General features: G+C 39.0%; 1 protein-coding gene across 2 annotated transcripts; it reads left to right on the forward strand.

Annotated features, from left to right (window-relative positions):
- Positions 1–2,104: 2,104 nt before the first annotated feature.
- On the forward strand, positions 2,105–23,137 carry aclyb (ATP citrate lyase b). 2 transcript variants are annotated; one of them, XM_053340721.1, is made up of 29 exons: positions 2,105–2,229; positions 6,578–6,759; positions 7,279–7,401; positions 8,766–8,828; positions 9,418–9,608; positions 10,336–10,415; positions 10,674–10,804; positions 11,164–11,282; positions 11,511–11,647; positions 12,228–12,289; positions 12,808–12,925; positions 13,050–13,204; positions 14,279–14,372; positions 15,284–15,313; positions 16,679–16,820; positions 17,348–17,516; positions 17,720–17,824; positions 17,980–18,176; positions 18,275–18,356; positions 18,487–18,597; positions 18,694–18,821; positions 18,912–19,005; positions 19,128–19,282; positions 19,398–19,548; positions 19,867–20,010; positions 20,269–20,382; positions 21,138–21,220; positions 21,580–21,656; positions 21,746–23,137. In XM_053340721.1, exons 2-29 carry the CDS (start codon positions 6,601–6,603, stop codon positions 21,838–21,840), a joined length of 3,309 nt encoding a protein of 1,102 aa, XP_053196696.1. In that variant the 5' UTR covers positions 2,105–2,229; positions 6,578–6,600; the 3' UTR covers positions 21,841–23,137. The 2 variants fall into 2 exon arrangements, with proteins under 2 accessions (XP_053196696.1, XP_053196697.1); XM_053340722.1 differs by lacking the exon at positions 15,284–15,313.
- The last annotated feature ends 408 nt before the right edge of the window (positions 23,138–23,545 follow it).

The raw sequence follows: 23,545 nt of genomic DNA on the forward strand, positions 1-23,545 counted from the left end.
AAGATGTGAATTTAGTTGTTATGTCGTCATTGATCTGTCATTCACTTGATACTTGTCATACACGTCATGTCAGTAGAGCCCCTCCACTACCTGTTCTGCCTGTTTTTAAAAGGGGCAATACTAGTAGGCTGGAAACTTCTAATGTCACTGATCTGTGAATCATTTTTAAAACATGTCACAGTATTAACAAGACATACATTTCTTATTGGGAAAATAAAGGCTCGTCTTTTACCATAATGTTGGACTTATTTGGTGACATTTATTGGGGATAATGGGATAATTTGTCTGTTTCATTTCCATTTTCTGCTACTTAATACACTTGACAAGTACTTTATTGGGAACACCTGCCATGTCATCTACTGTAAAAATAGATTTTATGGCAGAGCTGTTGGATTAGAATGCTTGTTCTTTACTTCCATTTAACTACACTTCAGATTGAAATCTTCTACTCATCACTGCATTTATTTTACAGATTACCATTTTACATACAAAACATATGATTACCTTTTTTTTGTCATTATAAACCCAAATACAAAACATATTCTGTAAAGTAGTTTAAATTACTTGCACCTTGACAAGCTGGAAAATGTGAAAAAATTGTTAATATGTGAATGCATCAATAGTATAATATAACTCTGAAGCAGGCCAGACTTCATAATGAGAATTTTTACTTGTGATACTTTTATTTTCCTGATAATACTTCTGTACTTGCAGATTAAATAAAGTAAAAGTGAGTGTAGGATTTTTTCCTCCTAACAGTGTATATTTCAACTGTGATATAATGTATACTTAGATCAAGCATTTTCCATCACTGTTTAGAAACTCCTATGATCAAACTGACCTTGTAACTTTACCTCATGTTAACAGGAATTATCTTTATACCTCAGTAATTTATATCATGCACATCAGCACTTGATGCCTAAATTACACTCTGGCTCGAAGCCAACTGCATTTCCTTGTTGAGCACTTGTACTCGTTCAGTGATAATTAAATTTAATCTAAACTAATTCCATGTAATTTAATCTAATCTAATCTGTAAATTCTTACCTGGTTTAATTTGATGAACTGAAGTTAAAATGAAAAATAAAATAAAGGCAGGATTAAGACATAGTTTTGTTAATTATCAATTTTAAACAGTGGTAATTTTAACAGTTTTATATTTTGAATGATTTACTGTAGGTCATTCTAATAAGTTCTATCTACTTATAGATACCACTTACACCGTGTGTGACATGTACAATACAATACCAAACAATTATGCATCATGAAATAAAAATTACTAGTAAATGATTTCACTCAGTTTGTTGATACAGTAAACATAGTTACAGGACATAGGATGAAAATAAAAATAATAATATATCTTAACAGAATAAAAAAATCTGATTTCTTAAAAAGACTCTTTGCTGTTATTAACTGTATGTGCACATTTCTTTTTATAAGATGAATAGACTCCAAGTACTTTCTAAATTCAATCATGAAAAACTCAAAACTATGAGTGAGAAGTTGGTTCATGGATTTATGAAATATTATATATTGACAGTGAACATTTAATTTTTGACATTGAACACAACAACAACAACAACAACAATAATTCATAATGAATAATAATACATTTTGTAACATTATTCATTTAAAGCAAATCTCAAAGTGCTACAAGGTTGAATCAAGTGCATCAATATAAAAGACAAACAAAAAACAACTAACTAACATAAAACATCAAAATAAGAGAATAAAAGCAACCAGCAAGGTTAATTAAAATGCATAGGTTCTACTAAAAAGAAATGTTTGAAGTCTCAGTAGTACTCTCTGTGGTGCCCTCAGCTGGTCATCATTAGCTAATAGTTTAATTGAATGGTTGGACCGTCAAAAAACATTTTACTATTATTAGCAGTAGCAGTAGCAGTAGTAGTAGTAGTTGTTGTTGTAATAGTAGTAGTAGTAGTAGTATTAATATTATTTGTGGCCCCTCATTGTTAAAGGGCTGTGGGAGGCTGTGGGCACTCTATGGGTGCGTAACTGTGGTGATGTCACCACGCGGCCACGTTTAACCAATCACATCACTCGCACGGACGTCGTAATCGGTCGCCAGATTTATGGTGCGACTGCAGAGTGAGGTGGCAGCTGCAGACTCCGGTCCAAGAAGAAGAGGCAGCGGCTGTTTATCCGTGTCATTTTATTGACCAGGACACAATTCCTGTACTTCACCAAGGTGCTGCTTTCATTGACAAGGTAATACTTTTTCGCGAAGTGATGCTTAACACTGACGTTTTCCAGCTTCTCAGGTTACAAGTTGTTAGCTAGCGACTGGCTGCAGCAGTTAGCCAGCAGTCACTCAGTCAGGCAGCACTTTGCGTGTGGGATGCGGTTTGTTTTCTCTGCTAAAACTGCAGACATTGTCATCCTGGTAGAGACAGACATCTTCTAAATGCTTCCTACATCTAGTTTATTGGCTTGTATTTACTGAAATACAATCACACACACCCATAACTGAAGTGATTGCACTGGGAAGACAGCACACTTTATATTAATCATATACGCAAGGCTTAACCTTACATTAGCCGCCATGGCAAGCTTATTATTTCCTCTCCACGTGCCACTCAAGAGGTTTTCCTGCTATAACACCTATCAATTGTTTCTCCTCTCTAAGGAAGTTGTTCCTTGTTTGCCCATGAGCTTATTAGCTAAAGTTATTGAACTTGCCTTGCTGGCTGCAGTGTGTGAGGTGGGTGTGGTAGCTAGTACTGGAGTCCTATTCACTTGTGTTAGTACATGATGTAATTCAGTGGTTTGCACCGGAGAAATGATGCTAGAGCACTGCTGAGTTCATCAAGCAGTAGCTGTGTCTGTGAGTGTACCCCCCAACCCACCCCAACCCACCCCATCCCCCCCCCATCCCGTATTGCCCCTGGGGATGCTACAGCCTCTAAATCCTAACCAAAACCATCTCAGGAGCCTCTAGCGACACACATATTTTACGGTCAGATAGCCTCAGACAATGGGCTGGACCCGTGGATTATGGCAGGCTAAACACTCGGACATCTGCCCCCGAAAGCATGACAGGATAGCCTGCTAAGCTAAATCCCAGCCAGACTTGCAGGTTAGACATCAGATATCTTGCAGGCCGACTTAAAGGATTGGTTCATAATTGTTTATAATCTGTCTTAAAACAACTGTTGGGTGTCTGTATGAACACCGAAAGAGATTTTCCTCGTTGTAATCATTCCTCATGTTCATACTGGCTGTTAAAAGATCCCCTTCAAATGTGCTGTCATTGTAAATGATGGGGGCAAAAAGCCACAGTGTGTTCACTCAGTCATTATGTGCAAAAATGTATTTAAAAGCTTAGCTAGAGCTTATAGCAGTCTGAGTTAGTCATATCAAGTGGATAACTGTCACATTACAGTCTTTTTAGTAAAGAAATCCTCATTATGTCTTCATGGACAGCATTTCCCTGTTGAGCTGTGGTGGTCATATCATAAAGAGAGACTAAAAAGAAAATTGAAAGATACTGATTTGACTCATTTTGATGACCGAAGCTTCATATTAGTAACATTTTTGCACAGAAGGAGGCTTGTGGATTTTGGGCTTGTGTCCCTTTCTTTGTACGTGCATTATGAATGGCTTTTCTAATGCACAATATCAACAGGAGGAGTAAATATGGTGAGAAAAAACTGTTTCAGTGTTCATTTAGGCATCTTACTGTTATTCTAAAACAATTATGAACCCGTCTTATAATACGTAGAAGTGCTGTGTCTGACAGAAGCCACAGCTGCATCGTAAAACCATCGCTTGAATTACTGAAGCTGATATAAACCTCCATAAATGTTATCAGTAACTGATAGGTGGAGGAGAGCTCCAAACTCACTGTTTATCATTGCTTGGTTTGTGGACACGGACCAGTTTGGGCTCTCTCATCCTTAAAATAGACGCGTAAACTTCCGGCCAATGGAAACATGACCTATACCTGCATGGGTGTGCATGTAAGGCCACACTGACAGTGATGGGTCCGGCCTGGCAGGTCTGACAACATGTTGTGGTTTTTTGAAACAAGAATGCTTAGACGTGTCTCTATTCCTGTGTCTGGCTCATACGTTTTCTATCAGTGGTAAGACTAAGTTGTCAGTGAAGTTTGATAGTAATATATCAAAATCACTGTAGTAACTTTGACTTTCAGTGGCTGCAACTACTGTACCCCCCACTTCAGAAAACATTTTTCCAGAGGCCACGGTGACGTCGCCACGTACCTTGTTTTGTCTGATCAGCAGTCCCAAACCTAAAGATCTTTAATCAGCACTGATACAAAAGCAGCATTTTTGTATGAACAATGACTCATAATTATTAAAAAATAATAATTTGTCCTAATCAAACATTTATTTCAGCTCTTACTGCATTTTTACTCTGAGTACCAACATAGAATATTGTCTTTTCCATCTTCTGTTGTATCCTGTTAGACAAAGGCTGGTTTGTTTATTGAAGGAAGTGTGAACTTTGGTTAACTGTGTACACACTATTTTATCATTATAGTGTCCTATTTCAAACTAAAATTAAGTGAACTAGAGATGACAACAGTCTAGAGCTGCTTTTAAAATCTTTTTACATTCGTGATCTTGATTTTTATCTCAATCTTGACATATTGACAATGATTTGCGTTAGCTGGGAGTAGGCATCAGGTTTTGGGAAAATTTCATGTCACGATTATCCCTGCCAAAATAATTGCGATCAGTGATTATTCCGATAATCATCAAAATGTGCTTAAAACTTTTAAAATGGCACTAAAACATACTGGAATAATTTTATCATATAATTTGTAAGTAAGCAATATTTGTTATCTTAATATAGTTTCTTTTTTGATTCAGACTCTTGCCAACAGCAGGTAATCATAATGACAGAAAAAAAATACAGCTGTCAGTTTGATATCCAAGCATTAACAATACAAGCCTTCAGTGACTAATGACCGGACAGATGTGGACTCCCTTGAGGCAAATTGCACTTCGAAATAAATCGGGAAATCAATAGCACTGTGTGTTAGTGAGAAAGACAGACTTTTAAAAGTCATTCATGCAGATATTCATGATTATCTTGATACTGGAAATTCATCACGATTAAATTACCTTGAGTGTCTTTATCTGGAAGATAAAATCTTACCTCCTCTCATCCCTTGCTGAGAGATCTGTTGCATTAAGCTAAGCGCTGCCACAGCATTTCTACAGCTGGATAAAATCTGTTTGAGTTGCGCAGCCACCTTTCTAGAATCTATTAATAGTCTACATGTGCAGTGTGTAGAGGGGACATCTGTACAGTTTAGTGTCTACTGAAAGTTTGCATCTGTAAATTGCACCTACAGGAAATAACCTGGGTTACATCCTCTTACTCATGAATCTGTGCAAGCATAACAGTCACACCCTGCACCACTCACTACCACAAGTCAAGTCAACTCAAAACCTGAGGGGAAACACTGACTCCCAATTTCCTGTTTGTTTGTTCTTGTGATAAAATCATGATCCTCATTTTGAACAGAATCATACAGCTGTGCACCAATCTGCAGCTCAGCTAGTACACGACTGTCACAGTAGTGCAACCAGCAGTACTGCAGGAGTACAAAAGGATTTGTTCGCAGTGTGTAACTACTTTCAAGGTTTTTGGGACGAGGATTGGACTGTCAAAGAACATTAAACGTCAGCGGTATCACTGTTTAATCTGCATTTTTCAGTGGCTAGCTCTTTTTTTTTGCTCATACTGAGAAACGATTCTTTTTAGTTGAATGAAGGTTTTTATGCACACCACTAATAAAATAAGCAGAAAGGCACCATGACAAAAAGATACTAGGTTATGCAACTGTAAACATAAGATCATTTTCAGCGGTTCCCAGCTGCGAAACCTTTGATTGTAATCATCCAGAGATATTGACATGAACGCTCTGTAGGTCATAACTACTTAATGAGAAAGTAGCATGGAATCACCCATAACAAACACAAATATATTTTATATATATATTTATTTATATATTATTTTTGTAGTCATCTTCATGGCCAGTTGAGCATGTTGGCAACATATGAGGTCATGCAGCTGATCCTGAATTTAAAGGTTGTTTTTTTTTCCATTTGTAACAAAGGTCTTTGTCACTGTAGATATCTGGTAAGGCATCAAAAAGCTTTCACATAAACAGCTTCAAGAAAATATAAAGCCTGCTAGAGTTTGACTAGTCAGTCTGACTTTTTAAAACATTACTCTGTCGCTCTTAAATTATAACATGTAATTAGTCACTTGTACCCAGTATTATATGTGCACAGAATCTGGATTTATTTTCCATGGTTTACATTTTTTGACAGGTGTGAAATTCCAATTCATGTCCTGATAACTTTGAATAACAGAGAACATAGATTTACATCACACCACATGCATACATTTCCATCAGGATTTCATAGTAAACTTCTCATCCCGGTTAAAAATCAGAATGAATGTGGTCCATAGTTTCTAGTCACTCAAAATGCATCTATGATTAGTTTTTTGTTTGTTATATCCACATGATGATGTGTTGATTCTGTGACATTAACTGTTGACCTCTCTCCCCCAAAAGGTCTTGTGCTATCCAGCGCTGCCATGTCGGCGAAAGCCATCTCAGAGCAGACAGGAAAAGAGTTCTTGTCAAAGTACATCTGCACCTCAGCAGCTGTGCAGAACCGCTTCCGCTATGCCAGTGTCACCGCAGAGACTGACTGGGACCGCCTCACACAGGATCATCCATGGCTGCTAACAGAAGTAAGACTGCTGCTAAAGACTCAATACAACCTCACAAGACTTCTGCAAGCCTGTCTTCGTTGTTTCCTCAACTGGCAACGCATGATTGAAATCATGAGGATAATTATATATGTCACTGAAGCTCTCTTTTCATGATGCAGAACAACAAGTATCTGTGTCTCTGTGTGTGTGTGGATTTATTGTTGTGATTGTTATGAGTTATGTATACTTAGGAGAACAGTCAAAGAAATTAGAGCAAAGATAAAAAAAAAAGGTGAACAGGAAAATAGTAAACTTGTAATGTTGCAGTTGTATTTCCCTCCTCTCCCCATCACACACGTGATCACATTAGTGTAACTGGATCATATAACAAGATGACTATGGTAGGACATTAGGCAACTCGTGCTTTCTATTACACATTCATTGTTTAAATCTCACAGACAGTTTTATAGTACTTTGTACACTAGGGTGAACATTTTAAAAAGAAAAAAACAAAAAAAAAACATTTCCATGAATTTTCCCTCAATTTTGCTTCTTTAGCGGCTGGTGGTGAAGCCAGATCAGCTGATCAAACGACGTGGGAAACTTGGGCTGGTGGGCATCAATCTGGACCTGCAGGGGGTCAAAGAGTGGCTCCAGGCCCGCCTAATGAGAGAGACCACTGTGAGTTGACGGCAACCTTTCTGTCTGTGTGTCTGTGTGGGAGTTTGGACCAAAAATGTGTGCCCAAGGGAGTCCAGCTCGAGTAAGCATCCAAGAAAATGTTGGAAAGTTGTTGGGCTAGCAATCATTGTATTTTTGTTGTTGGCTGTACTGAGCCAAAACAGGAAATCTGCTGTTCATATTAAAAAAGTAATCTACCAGGAATATTTGATTGGCCAACACAGTGCTTGGGAATGATGCTGCTTTCCCAGGTTCAACTTTTTCGCCTGGCTACGCTGCATTTTTGGCTAGGTCGGTCACAAACAACAGCATTAAAACACAAACCTTGCAGGTAAAACATGTGACTCCTGTAGCTGTTCTGTCAGTTTAGTGTGACCACTTGATTTGACTGTAACTGTGGTAACTGGGCAGAGATAAGCTTCCTGAATTTGCACCCATAATGCTGTCAAAACTTTTTATTTACAATTTCCACCACAGCCAGCATGACCAACGGACAGAAAAGAGGCAGAAAAAAAGGTGCATAGAGGGAGGAGACAGAGTACACAGTTAAAACACTCCAGATAGCAATCACAATGACGTATCAGTGCAGACTGAAAGAAAAGAAAGAGTCGGGTAAGTTAACAGATAGGTAATCAGAGTAGTTACAATTAAAATAAGTTTTATTTCAAAACAGACATTCCAAGATATGAGTGGAAAGTACTGTTCTTGCAACTGCATTTATAACTTTTTTTTTTTTTTATTCAAATGAAGCTTAACCATGTCATGTCATGTACCAGATAAACATGTAATATCCAGGACCTCACGTTATAGCACAATGTATGAAGAGAGTATAAGCCATGGTATAAGCTAATGGACAACCATTAGTCCCAATATATGAACCTTTTCAAGTTGCATTCAGAGCCAGAGGACACAGGCTTATGTTTAGATCTGCCAGGTTGAAGGTTATGTAATGCCAGTGGAGGAGGGTGGTCTATTCTGGTCCACCATACAAACATGCTACACTTCACTCAAGCGATCCTCATACTCGTAGTACTTAAGAGGAGGAATATATGAATGTATTATATCAGATGTGGGTGTGATTTCCTCTTCATAATAAATCTGAAATGTGCAGCTGTATCCGTAGATAAAAAAATGAAATTGAACTGAGAACAGCTTTTATATTCAGGCTCTGCTTCTGCCAACACTGTCCTTTACATCACCAGATTTTCTTCCAGGAGAATGTGATACACATTTTCCACTTTGGAGCAAAAGTCATTTTGTATTCAGCTATTCATTTCCATACACAGTTGTTTTTATGTCAAGTCCATAACTAGGTTAGGCTAACATGCTCGTGGTGTGTGACATACAGTGTTTGTTTTCAATAGGTGGGAAAGGCAAAGGGTGTGCTGAAGAATTTCCTCATTGAGCCATTCGTTCCACACACACAGGTAATGAATGCCAGCTTTTTGTGTCATCGGTCTACATCCTGTTTGTTATGTCTGACAGCCAAGTAAAGCAAATTTGTGTAACCTTTTAACCATAATAAAAGTGTGCATAGGCCTGTGCTAAGCAAGGAAACAAATTGTCGGTCTGCTCAGCTGGACAATGAAACATCCAACAGCCAGCACACAAAAGTTATTTTGTCTGTTTCATATTTAGGTCAGTGTGCATGTGATTAGTTGGTTGATTTCTTCACAGTTGTGTGATAATAACAAACTATGGATAAATTATTCTCTAATATGTGTGTAATGTCTGGCTGTTTCATGTTTTGCCTCTTCAGATTTTGACAATGACAGTTTCATAAACATTGTCCAATTGTCAACACTGTTAAGCATAAGGGTACAAGAAAACATGCCTGTATGAAGGACAGTCAGGGTTAAAATAAGGAACAGGACGTTCTTTAAGACTGGTACTCGCAACACGTGAGCCTTTTGTAAATAAGAGAGTTAGAACAAATGTTCTGCTGTTTGCAAACTAAATCAGAGTTAAACTCCAAACCTGAGTTAGTGTATCCTTGTCTCTGCCCCTGACTCTCAGGAGGAGGAGTTTTATGTGTGTATCTACGCCACACGTGAGGGCGACCATGTGCTGTTCGACCATGAGGGAGGAGTGGAAGTGGGTGACGTGGACGCCAAGGCCCAGAGGCTGATGGTTGCAGTGGATGAAAAGCTCAGTGAGGACCAAGTCACAGAGCAGCTCCTCACGCACGTTCCCGATGAGAAGAAAGAGTATGTAGTACAGCTTGTAAAAGATCTACAGGATATATAATAGAATATATAGAATAACACCAACTTATTTGTTGTTGTTTATTCGTCTTCTATTAACAGACTTTTAATGAGAGGTCCTCCTCATGTGTTAGTGTTATAATGTAAATCTAAGCCCCAGTAGTAATGACCAGTTGTGATTTAAATTATAACTTTGAGTAGAAACCTGGTTGTGGTGGATCCTATTTGTTAATGTTTATTCCCATATTTTTCTGCCATGAGTAAAAGAGGCTCTCTGTGTTCACTGTAGTTCTTGTGATGTGGTCTTGTGTCCCAGTGTGCAGAGAACATGCTGATCTCTATTTTATACAGTATGAAATTTCTGTTTTGGATTTACGAGACAAAGAGTGACCCACAGTGAATTTTACTATAGCATATGTGTTGATTGTAATTGGCAGAATTTAGAGTTATTGTTTTGAACAAAACCAATCAATCAAACTGTATTTGTATAGCAATGTTTCATATAGGTTAGTGCAATTCAAAGTGCTTTTACAGATGACTGAGAAGCTGATGATAATAAGACAGAACATTAAATAACATAATTCCCACTATTCATTTAATTTTTTGTGGATAGAAATCGCTGATCTGTACTGATTCTATATGATTTAGTTGTTTTCTTATGAGATTTGTTGTCACTGCTCTCCATTGAAGCTGATTTTAATCTACTGATATATTTTTTCCCTTCTTGAAGAGTCCTGGCCAGTTTTATCGTGGGCCTCTTCAATTTATATGAGGACCTCTACTTCACCTACCTTGAGATCAACCCTCTAGGTATGTTTCTCTTATCTATTCAGTTCTACTTTATGACTTCTAGAAGCATGATCCCGTGTTATTCTCCAATTAAGTAAAATGGGGACTGTTTGTGTCACTCCATTTGTGCGTACCCTTTAAAAGGGAACAAGCTAATGATAAAATTACAATGTTATCATATTTACAGATAATACCTGCCGGGCCCTGTAACATATTTTGAGGAAAACATTTTAAAAAATGTAAAATAAATGAATAACAGTACTTTATTCTCTTAACCAGTTGTCACCCAGGATGGCGTGTACATCCTCGACATGGCAGCCAAGATTGATGCCACAGCAGATTACATATGCAAGGCTAAGTGGGGTGATGTGGAGTTTCCCCCTCCCTTTGGCAGAGAAGCCTATCCAGAGGTGAGATTTTAAAGGGCACTCAATGTATGTGTGTATTAAGATGTATTGGATTATGTACTGCAGGTTGTTTATGTAGATGGGACTCATAGGAGATGTACACATTTCATTTTTTACATTATAGAATTGTTGTAACTGTCATTTCACATCCAGACATTAACCACAACATATTTCTGACTGCTTGGAGAAGAAATATGATGCCAAATGTAATCACAGCTGTAGCTTTCAAATACCACCCTAACTGACATTTAATAATGACATCAGTCAGCTGCTTAAGTGCATAAGTTAATGCCTCCGTCCTTGGCCTTGTGCACTCAATGACCAGAATGTATCATCACCACTGTATGATCGGTCACTTGTAGGAGGCGTACATAGCTGATCTGGATGCAAAGAGTGGTGCCAGTCTGAAGCTGACCCTGCTGAATCCTCGTGGCAGGATCTGGACCATGGTGGCCGGAGGAGGGGCTTCGGTAGTCTACAGGTTTGAGACTTTTTAATAAAGATGAGACATTTAAAGTAGTTTGGTTGAGGAAAGATATACTGTGTATTTCATAGTCTATGACACTGGTTTTGCTCTGTGTTAAAAAATGTTGTACTTTGAGTCACAGGGAAATTTTGCTGTTTGGCGTTTCTGTTTGAGGTGTGGCAGATTCATCAAACCAGATTCAGGGCACAATATTTGACTGTTCAACTCCCCTCTCTTCTTTAGTGATACCATCTGTGACTTGGGTGGAGTGGATGAGCTGGCCAACTATGGAGAGTACTCTGGTGCGCCCAGTGAACAACAGACCTATGACTACGCAAAAACCATCCTCTCTCTCATGACACGTGAAAAACATCCCCAAGGTGGGTTCAGCCAACGAGATTCAAGGTTTCAAAAGTTTTTATTGTTATGGGCGGCAACATTGAAAGAAGTGAAATTTGTCTTCTTTGAGCTCTAGTTCCAAAGATATATAAATACATAAAAAATATACGTTATATTGTCCATTGGATGTTCTGGCACGGTATTGTACATAAATAGATAAACGTATTGTACATCTGTGATAAATATGTGAAGACTTCATTAGGTCTTGTTTCCCCAAACCAGGGTCAGAAAAGTGGGCCACAGGTGAAAGTGGGGGGAGGGTGTTACCAGACATACTTTTGGGAAACAATCATGTTTGTTTCACATGAAGTAGATATATTTCATATGGCTGTAGCCAAGTTTGCTTTAAGCATGTAATTTCATGTTAGATACGTCTTATGCAATGTGACCAGCTTCCAGAATGAAAGCAGGTCTGTCTGTTTAGTGTGTCACAAGGCTGTTGTTCACAATGTATATGTTGCCAGCAATAGACTTCATGTCACCAAACTATGTTACTGGGGTGTCAAATTTCAGCCAGGGACATATTCTTAACATGTTACCACCCCTTTGTGTGTCACACAGGGAAAGTGCTGATCATCGGAGGAAGTATTGCCAACTTTACCAACGTAGCAGCGACATTCAAGGTGAAACATGTTGATGTATTTATCTGAAACGCTACAGTTTCACAAACGTAGCAGCAACATTCAAGGTGAAACATGTTCATGTATTTATCTGAAACACTACAGTTCATATGGTTCACATGTGGTTTGTAAGCAACATTTTGCTCTTTCTGAAGTTATTGAATACGGAAGTATTGATTTACACTGTTTTTAAATGAGCAGAGCTGCTACAGTTTCATTCCTTGTGTTTGAAAACCAAATGAATCTTGTATTTAGATTTTAGACAGGGTCAGCTATAAGAGTTAATAATACAAAGGACACTAACTTCCTTGCAGGGTCACTTGGTGCTGGTCTGAACGCACAGTGTGACAAAAAGTACTTTGTTCCTTTTGAAGCTCAAGAGGTTTTGAATGTTTGTTTCTGAGATGAATATATTAGATGATGTAAATTAAAACAACACCGACTGTATCCTGTCTTTCTCAGCCTCTCGTACTACCTCTTACTCCACATACCTGAACTTCCTTTTTTTTTTTTGTTCTTAGGGCATTGTCAGGGCCATCAAAGACTACCAAGGTCCTCTGAAGGAGCATGAGGTCACCATCTTTGTACGACGTGGCGGGCCAAATTACCAGGAGGGGCTGAGAGTGATGGGGGAAGTAGGTGAGTGAACTAAGCCTCAGAGGATACCAACAAGGAAGTGAGGTCATGTTTTAATAATATAATATGATGTCAAGCAGTGACCTTTTTAAAATTTAGCTGATTGAACTCTGTGTTCCTTCTGCAGGAAAGACCACAGGTATTCCTATCCATGTGTTTGGTACAGAGACCCATATGACAGCCATTGTTGGTATGGCGCTGGGCTACCGGCCAATCCCCAACCAGCCCCCAACGGATGCACATACCGCCAACTTCCTCCTCAACTCTAGCAACAATGCAGTGGTATTTTCATTCAATAACACAGTGGGGGAAAATAATGTGGTCAGCAGATTATTTGCTAGTATTTTAAACAGATTACAGATATTGTATTGTTTGAGACATCCGCTGCATCCTCATGTGCTGTCTAGTCAGTTAAATTCTGAATTATCTATATTATTATCCACTTCAGTATTTTTTTAATTTGTAAGGTTAAAGAAAAAGATTATTGCTGAATAATGAACAGTCTCAGACACGTTAACATTAGTGATTGCACAAATAAATGCAGCTTCTGTTCACATGTAGGTAAAAGATGTTGCACGTTAATGTACATTCACGGTTCAGTTTTGAAATGCCAGGACTTTAGACCTTGTAAATGAGTAGTTTATTGTATAGAGTTGCAAGTTTTTTTCTTTTCATGTTGGCTTTTTTCTCTGGACCTTCCTTTATTTGACAACTGTGGTCCTCGTTGTTGACTAGACGTCATTCAGTGTACAGTGTTTTCATTATAATCACATCAATCATGAAGCATTTACATTTATGAGCCTGGGTTATTAACAAGCCAGCTGTAATGGTCATTTTTTACACATTTGTATTTATTTATTCTTTTAAAATTTTTGACCAAATACTTCAATGTCAATATTGCCAATATATTGTTAGGATGACTGTAGGTGCTTTCACAGAATTTTTACACAATGAGATTTTTGATAAATAATCATCACATATAATGTTTAGGTGGGTAAAAGGAAATAATAGAACAGCTGGGACGGTGTTGTAAGTTCAGAAAATTGCATAATGTAACTTGAATGCAGCCTTTAAAACCAGGAAAAGACAACACTTATACCATATCACAATGTTATACAAAATCTAAGTTGATATCTAGTGTCATATCACAATATGGATATATCGATATATTGCCCAACCCCAGCTGCTGCCCTAGTTCTTTAGCATACTGTGTAGCTTATAAATGCATATCTTTAATGATCATATTGACCAGTGAAATATAACCATAACAGAAAATGTCACTCCCACTCTACAGTTCCTTTCTTATATAATACACTTAATAACATATATGCTTGTATGTCTCTTTTTCTATCCCAGACTCCATCTACCACACGAACGGCCTCATTCTCTGAGCCCAGAACATGTAATGATGTCACTCCAGCCAAAAAGTCGAAGGCAGGTCTTCCAGCAGGTAACTTAACACAGTGGCACTCACCTCTCCACCGCTTCATATCAGCAAGACTCCATATTTACTCACAAACGTCTGCTTGTTCACTTACCCTTGCTTCTTGTATTTCTCCCTTCCTACCCTCCAAAATGCTGTGACTGCTATTCTGCATTTTAATTTTCTTTTCTTTCTCGCTCTTCCTCTTTTTGATTTGCTGCACAAACTGTCCTCTCACTCCTCGTCTTTTTCATGCTTGTTTCTCTAAGACTCTCTTCATTCTATACTGTGGCCTTTGAAGAATGTGGTCACAGGCGATTGGAAAGGTAAGTGATAGGTGTCCCGCGCCACACCCGTGGTTCGAACCCCCCCCCCCCTCCTCCGCCCCCCCCCTTCATCATAATCCTGGCAGGAATTTGTGTGTGACACTTAAGTCTGCATCACCACAGTGCCTCAGTATTTTATTGTATTCTTCTGCAAAAAAAGAATGATATTTTTTCAATCAAAAATGTGTGAATCAGCCATCCTAACCCTAAATTGATTGATAGATAGATGATTCACAAATGAGGCATATATCTGGGTTTCTAAAGCTGAGGAGTTTTAGAAAGAAAAACACACATTTATATTTAGGTGCGTGTCGTTTTGTGGGTTTAGGTTTGATTGTAGTGTCAGATAATAGTCAAGTGTCGACTGAAAACGTGGTCTTGACTATACTTTTTTTTAGATTGCTTCTTACAGCAGCACAGTAGAGGCATGCTCTGTAGCAGCTGATCTTCGCATGCTCTTTCCTCTGCTTATGAAGTGTTTTTCAGAGATCACTCTCACTTGACAGAATGCAATGTCTGTTCAATGAATAAGATGAAGATGCACTCATTTTCTCTATTTTTTTTTGTGCTCATTTTGTCATATTTTGTCTATCCGTCCCGTGGGGGTCACAGCAGTGCAGGCCTCATCAGGCTGCAGCGGAGGTATGAAAGGGTGTGAAAAAGCTGTCTTCCTGCCCTCTCTGACCTAACCACTTCCCCCTGCCTCTCCATTTTTGTCTATTTTCTGACATTCTCTTCAGTCTTTACTCCTTTTTCGCAGTTTGTCTAATACACCACGTAAGCACTGAAGAAATTGATCATTTCAGAATCGGCGCTTTCCCTTCAAGATTTGTGTTTAAAATGCTATAAATAAAGTTTGAAGATCTCTTAAAATATTACTCCTCACGCTAAAGCTCTTGTGTAAAAAGAAGACAGTTTTAAAGCTCATTGCACAAGCTCTTGTTGATCAGATAAGTGCAAGAGGCAGTGAGACGGGCAGAGAGGGGAAGCTTGGAGGACTTTAACTAATGTGTGGCAAGATTGTGATTAACTAAACAACAGATGCTTCAAACCAGAAAACCACATTGTACACGGACATCGCATCCTGCTTTCAAAATGGAACAGGTTTTTCATCAGTGTCTTGCTTTGAAAAATATTCATTAGATTTATTGTAGATAGATGCGTCATCAACACTCCAGGAGTTTTCTGACTGTTGAACAGGCAGAGATAAACGTATTGAAACTCCATTAAGTACAATGAAGAAAGGAAAATGTCTTGTACTTCATGGATATTAAAGTGGTCAGAGAAACACTAAATACATTAGCAGAGAAGTTTTTGATGTTTCAAACTTGCTTCCCCTAGGCGGCTGAACTGTCTTATCTGATACAAGCCTTGTGCAATACTTGAAGTTGTTAGTAATGTATCAGAAAGGAAAGAGTTTTTTTTTTTTTTTAATCCAACTTCAGACAGCAAAGCTCAAGCTCCTAACCCAAGCTCTAATTTTAATTAATCCTCTTAGCAGTGTGACTTTAGAGGGGGTGGACAAAATAATGGAGTCTGTGAGTAACTTCATTACATGTAGAAATGTGAGTTGTATTAGGTTGAATGTTAATTGGCAGCATTGGTCAGTTAAAAGATGTGTGGAAAAGCATCTGCCTTCAAATTCTGATGCATATATCAATAAATGAGGTGGAAAGCGTATGAAAAATCATGACGACATATTCAAATGCTGGCAAACTGCATCCCTAACGAGAAACATCCTTTTGTACAGGTAGTGGTGATATTTTTGCCCACAGAGTCGACCATGACAAATTATTTTCTCTACCTCCTGCATCTCTGTTGTCAGAGCGAGTTCCCTCTGTACTCTGCTTCTTACCATCCTTGCTCGTGCTGTTTTCCTCCGTTCAACCCCCCTCACTCATGTCTGCAACTATTTTTATTTCTCTGTTCAGTATTGACTAGAAATTCTCTCTCTCTGTCTCTCTCTGTCTCTTTCTCTCCCTCTCTCTCTCTGTCTTGTTACTTCAGCCAAAGCTACCACACTCTTCAGCAGGCACACAAAGGCCATTGTCTGGGGCATGCAGACGCGTGCTGTCCAAGGCATGCTGGACTTTGACTACGTGTGCTCCCGGGACGAACCCTCTGTGGCAGCCATGGTCTATCCTTTCACGTAGGTTCTCTGAGATCTTGATGAGTTACATTACTAGAAATCATACTCCACTGGTGAAGGACATTTCTACATAGAGGATGCATGATGTATAAAACACAAAACTACTTTGTGTGCCAGCTGTTACAAGCAGATTTTAACTTCTACTTGTGAGGTTTTCAAATCTTTATTCCCTGCTTTAAAATATTGAGTCTTCATATATTTGATCAGGTCATACTTGATCATGATGAATGTTTTCTTTGAAGTTACACAGTTTGATAAAAAGCAAACTTGGGAACTTGTACTCAAGTCAACTTTCTTGCTTTCGGAAACCGAGCCTAAAGGATTTCAAAACAAGAACATTCATTGAATTGAGTCGTAATTTTGCTATTGCATTTGTTGATATCTACAATAGGGAAACATAGAAAAACAGTGGTGAAGGTAGATCTCCAAATTGGCAAATCAGACTGCTCCTGAGAAGTTCAAACTGCTTAAGTGAAAATGAAAATTATAAATTCATATTTGCGACTTTACATCTCTGCGTTGCCTAGTGGGGATCACAAGCAGAAGTTCTACTGGGGCCACAAGGAGATCCTGCTGCCGGTCTATAAGCAGATGGCTGACGCCATGAAGAAGCACCCTGAGGTGGACGTACTGATCAGCTTTGCTTCACTGCGCTCCGCCTATGACAGTACTGTGGAGGCAATGCTGTACCCACAGGTAGAAAGACATACCATAAAATATGTTCACTTTAAGTCCCATATATTACTGCAGTAACAGGGTGGAGGTTTAAGGCACAACTTCACCTTCTTCCAAAGTACATGGATAAGAAAGGACCCTAACCCTTACTGCAGGAACATCTGTCAATGAAAATCACCTGTTAGCAATCTCATTGGATCTGATTTGTCTAATCTTGTTTTCAGATTCACACTATTGCCATCATAGCTGAAGGCATCCCTGAAGCCCTGACGAGGAAGATGGTGAAGATGGCTGACGAGAAAGGTGTCACCATCATCGGCCCCGCCACGGTACGCACCCTTATCCAATTTGATCTTTCAAGTTCTGCATTAGACTGCGAATTTAGTGCTGCATTAGTCTTTTCAGTCATTAATGAACTTAGGTCAGAAATGACACTTTTCAATAGAGACACATAACTTAGTATTTATTTTATTCTCTCTCGCAGGTCGGTGGCATAAAGCCAGGCTGTTTTAAGATAGGCAACACAGGTGGCATGCTGGACAACATCCTTGCTTCAAAACTCTATCGTCCCGGCAGTGTGGCGTATGTGTCTCGCTCTGGTGGTATGTCCAATGAGCTGAACAACATCGTCTCACGCACAACCGATGGCGTTTATGAGGGTGTGGCCATTGGAGGAGACAGGTACACTAACTCATCTGCAGATGATTAGATGATTTAATTGTTGTCTGAGATTTGCAAATAACTGTTTAAGTCCGCATTTTGTGTTCCTCTCTGTCCAGATATCCAGGCTCCACCTTCATGGACCATGTCCTTCGTTACCAGGACACTCCAGGGGTTAAGATGATAGTGGTGCTGGGAGAGGTAGGAGTAATTCCATGAATTTTCACACACTTTTTTAAAATTCAGAGCATTTTGGCTATGTTCAATGTAGTAAGGAAATGTATTTGTTTTGAACTGTTTCTCATTTTGAATCTCTTTCAATTCACCTCAGATTGGTGGCACAGAGGAGTACAAGATCTGTCAAGGCATCAAAGAGGGCAGGATAACCAAACCTGTGGTGTGCTGGTGTATTGGAACCTGCGCCACCATGTTCACTTCAGAGGTCTGTTGGCTGGATTGAAAAAAAGGTCTTTGGATTTTTAGGTGTCACCTGAGAATTTAGATTATTTAGCTCAAACTGTTGTGCTATCGTCTTCAGGTTCAGTTTGGCCATGCTGGGGCTTGTGCCAACCAGGCTTCAGAGACGGCGGTGGCTAAGAACCAGGCTCTGAGAGATGCTGGAGCCTATGTACCCAAGAGTTTTGACGAGCTGGGAGATGTCATCAAGTGAGTTTATCATACAGTCATACCACAGCTTTTTAATTAGTCCTCTTTTGGGCTTTTTCACTCATTAATTTTTTCTCCGTGGTAAAACAGGACTGTCTATGATGAACTGGTAGCCAATGGTACCATCGTTCCTGCCCAGGAGGTGCCTCCCCCGACAGTACCTATGGATTACTCTTGGGCCAGGGTAAGAATCTTAATAAGTGCACTAAAAGCAGAGAAGAGGGAGGTATTATAATAATGACAGTGTGGTAATGAAGTGTTTTAGAACTGCACTTAAACTCTTCCCTATTTTCTGTGTATCCTCAGGAGTTGGGCCTGATCCGTAAGCCAGCCTCCTTCATGACGAGCATCTGTGACGAGCGAGGCCAGGAACTAATCTACGCTGGCATGCCCATCACAGAGGTCTTTAAAGAGGAGATGGGTTTAGGAGGAGTGCTGGGATTGCTCTGGTTCCAACGCAGGTTGGTATGAGGACTAGAGACACTGGTCCAGGTTCTGAGAGAAAGTGTTGTGTTACTGCCTTACTTTAAATAGCTATCTTTCCATTGGAATAAGCTCAGGTGTGTTTCTGTCTAGGTTGCCACGCTACGCCTGCCAGTTCATTGAGATGTGCCTGATGGTGACTGCTGACCATGGGCCTGCAGTCTCTGGTGCACATAACACCATCGTCTGTGCTCGTGCTGGCAAGGACCTTATCTCAAGCCTCACCTCTGGCCTGCTCACCATTGTAAGTACTGGTCACATGCACACCAACACTTACACACATACAATAACACTGTGCTACCATTTGTAAACATAAAAAATGACAGATGACAAGAAAATTCCCCATATTTGTCGGAAGAATCTGTCTAGCACCTGAGGTCTAATGAAGAGCTTATACCTTTTTAAACATTAGCATAATTTGTTTTTAGTGTAGTTCAATTTGTTTTATACCCACTTGATTTGAAACTAATCCATGCTTTTCTTGATTGATACCATCCCTGTCTCTTGTCTTATGGCCCACTCTTGCCACTTTTAAAAATGGCTGAATTATCATATGTTCCAGGGGGACCGTTTTGGAGGTGCTCTGGATGCAGCAGCAAAGCAGTTTAGCAAGGCGTTCGACAGCGGCATGCTGCCCATGGAATTTGTCAACAAGATGAAGAAGGATGGCAAGCTGATCATGGGTATCGGCCACAGGGTCAAATCAGTAAGCATCACTCAGCTTTTCCTCTCCAGTGCCAAGTTAAATTATCTTAAGCTGTAAATCATGCTGCATTGTTAGCTGCTAAGATTACAGTTCCTTTCAAAGTTTGGACACACCCTCTAATTCCCTTGTATGTCTTTGAATAATTAAAGTGATGAATATCTCGCAGTAACAGAACTTCTTGATTTAGAGTTCATTAGAGTCATTCATTAAAACAGACACAAAGCCGCAGCACAAACCACAATGTGTCTCTGTTTTCAGATCAACAACCCAGACATGCGGGTGCAGATTCTGAAGGACTTCGTGAAGCAGCATTTCCCCTCCACCGAGCTACTGGACTACGCCCTAGACGTAGAGAAGATCACCACCTCCAAGGTACTTTACCACCAATTTGAATTTCTACCATTCTCTACCCTGAAAAGATCTGTGGTAATAAAACAATACTACATGTCGGCAACAAATTACTGTCAACATATTTTGCTAGTCCAAGTAATGTGAGAAGTTTTTCAGTTGAATAGATGATGTAACTGATATGTCAGGGTTTGTTATTACTTTAAATAGGTTGGTCCCTGTAAACGAGTCACACTGAATCTGTTTATAACCTGTTTCTGACTCAGCACTGATGTTGAATCTTTACTGGACCCTCTCTGTGTTGCATCGCTCAGGTCAATTTTCACAATAACTTGTCATAACTGATAATAACCAAAACTGGAAAAGAAAACTAGTCCTACTAAAACAATAAATGGATTAATATAATTCATGGAATACAGGACTTCTTCCAACTCTGATATACAGCAATAAAAGAGGCAAGATGTAAACCCAAAATATTCAGTCTTTTAGGTCTTTTGAATATGAGTGCTGTATGTATCATTTTATTTTATTACATACAAGATGTCCTTGTATGAAAATCTGAATGGGTAGGTGTCTCAGACAAGGATCCTGCACAGTCCAAATGTCACAACTGGAACATTTGACTGCCAAAATCATTTTAAATCAGATTTCTCATCAGCTTCAACAAATGTGAAGAATCCTTTCCTGATTATTTGTTTTAAAATTGTCTAGATGTTGGCTCACTTGCTGAAACTCTACTGAAGTTTATAAATAAACCGAATTCTATTTGTCATTTTCAGAAACCCAACCTGATCCTCAACGTAGACGGTTTTATTGGCGTCGCCTTTGTGGACCTGCTCAGGTCGTACGATGGCTTCACACGGTAAGAATATTCATCTGCTTCTCATCTCATCTCATTATGGAGGCACAGGTGACAAGTAAGGATCTGTTCAAAAAGATAGACAGCTTTTTTATTATTTATTTTAAGATTTTCTTTGTGTAAAATTTCAAGTTTTCAATCAAAAGTTGGACTGCTGTTATTGTATATTAATGGAGGCCTTTTTTTTTTTTAGATTCACACATACAGAGTACAGGGCTTTATAGTTTCTGAGATAATACACTTTTTTAATTTTGAAAAACTGTCAGCTGCCAGAAGTGCTTGGTCTGTATTGTTGCCCCCCCCCCTGTATTGATAGCACACTGTCAGTATTGTTTCTCACATGAATGTTGAATTGGTTCCAGTGATGAGGCAGACGAGTTTGTGGAGATCGGTGCACTAAATGGGATCTTTGTGCTCGGCCGGAGTATGGGCTTTATTGGTGAGTCCCATTTAGCTGGAGCGTTGTGAATGACACCAACTGTAGTGGCATTAAATCAAGATGTCTAACTTGTGTCTGTCTTTATTTAGGACATTACCTGGACCAGAAGAGGTTGAAACAGGGTTTGTACCGCCACCCCTGGGATGACATCTCCTACGTGCTTCCTGAACATATGTCCATGTAATTCTCACATCACAGAATGGGACGCACTCCAGATGTGACTGCCCTAAATGGGTCAGGCATTATCACACATCACATTTACATACATGTACTCTCCGATTATGACAACAGCTGCCTTCGAAAACTGGCAGGATGATTCTAGGTGGTGGAAGAACTGTCCGACTGAGGGATCTGGGTAGAGGTTTTCAGTCTAGTTTTCACGGAGAAAAAGGGGAAGTATATTTTTAGATTTAGTTTTTGACAAATTATTTAAAAAGTCTGAGATGTAACTTATTAAGTTTTGAGCAGAGAGCCAAACCGCTGCAAAGTACAGCAATCGCAGGAGCACAAAATCAATCGGTACTTCAAAAAATAAATCTGTTTTCCGTGGTTTGTACGAGGGCAGGATTCAAAGTGCATTTCAGTCAAGACTCCTGCCTAATGGAGTCTGATGTGAAATATATTCAAGCTCAGCAATACAGTACCTTGTCTTTTTTTTTTTTATACTAACCTATTTTAATCAGCAACAAGAAAGTGTGCTTAAGCATGCTCTCCAAGTATTGCACCTTAGTTTAAACACTAGCAAATCCTAAATTCAATATCTGTGTAAAAAAAAAAATAATGCCTTCAAATTTCACTCCCACTGATAAAGATTTTCACGTGATAAACCAAAGCTAGTTTTAATTATTTGTTGTCTTCACTAAACCAAGTATAAAAAAACAGGGTCCAGTGGTAGATATAACAAAGCTTATCTAGATCTTACATTTGAAAAAGATCATTCATTATGCGGGAAAAGGAAAATAAGCACAAACATGCTGATTTTAAGTGTCACTCCATCATTGCCTTTTCTTAGTACAACTCTGGTGGAAACTCATCAGCTACTGTAAATCAGATGCAGTTTTGAAGTGTTCAAGTCTTTTGGTATGAATTGGACTACATGTGTTGCTTTTCTGAACGACTGTTTTGATAATCTGTCAGAGAACAGGGAAATGTAGAAGCATTGAGGGAGGAGGGCGATCTAAATGCTTCATGAATGAGTCCTGTAAGTCTTGATTACATTCTTTTGGCAAGGGACCATGAAAGCAGTGTGCGTTACATGGGAGATTATTGCACATATTATGTGTGTCGGCTCTGTAAGAACTGTCCAGCTTCCACTAAAGACTTGACACTACCTTTGTAACTGACCACTGTACGGCCTGCTGTGTTTGATCTTTGTGTTGCTGTTTTTATTTAACTGTGAAAAAATGCTTTGTGTTTTTTTTTTTTTTGTAATATGCTGTCATATAGTAGTTATAATAAAGAACTTATTGTTTTACTTTTCAGTTTGGCTGAAGTGTGTAAATGTGTGAATCGGTTTTCGGTGAAGTGTCATATATCAGAATATTAGAGCTGCAGTGATTAGTCAATTAATCAATTAGCTGCCAACTATTTTGATAATCAGTTGATAGGGTCCAAATTCTGAATCCAGCGTCTCAAATGTGAACACTTTCTGGATCTTTAGTCCTCTATGACAGTCAACAGATTTTTTGGGGCATATGCACTATGACTTAAGTATCGATATTACAATGGTGTATGTACTGTGAGCCCAGTATAAACATGATTCTTGGAATTAACGTGTTTATGCTTGCCATGATGCTGCATAAAAATAATCAAATAGTTATTCAGCTCACAGGATGCAACAGCATCACCACCAGTCATATAATTACCAACACGCATGCGCGAAACGGGTG

The sequence above is a fragment of the Scomber japonicus genome, chromosome 20, assembly GCF_027409825.1.
Source record: "Scomber japonicus isolate fScoJap1 chromosome 20, fScoJap1.pri, whole genome shotgun sequence".
NCBI lineage: Eukaryota > Metazoa > Chordata > Actinopteri > Scombriformes > Scombridae > Scomber > Scomber japonicus.

Coding starts and splice junctions, on each gene's coding strand:
- aclyb (XM_053340721.1), top strand. CDS start 6,601: ATGTCGGCGAAAGCCATCTCAGAGCAGACAGGAAAAGAGTTCTTGTCA. Junction 18,598..18,693: donor CCACCATGTTCACTTCAGAG/GTCTGTTGGCTG, acceptor TATCGTCTTCAG/GTTCAGTTTGGCCATGCTGG. Junction 21,221..21,579: donor TCGTACGATGGCTTCACACG/GTAAGAATATTC, acceptor AATTGGTTCCAG/TGATGAGGCAGACGAGTTTG.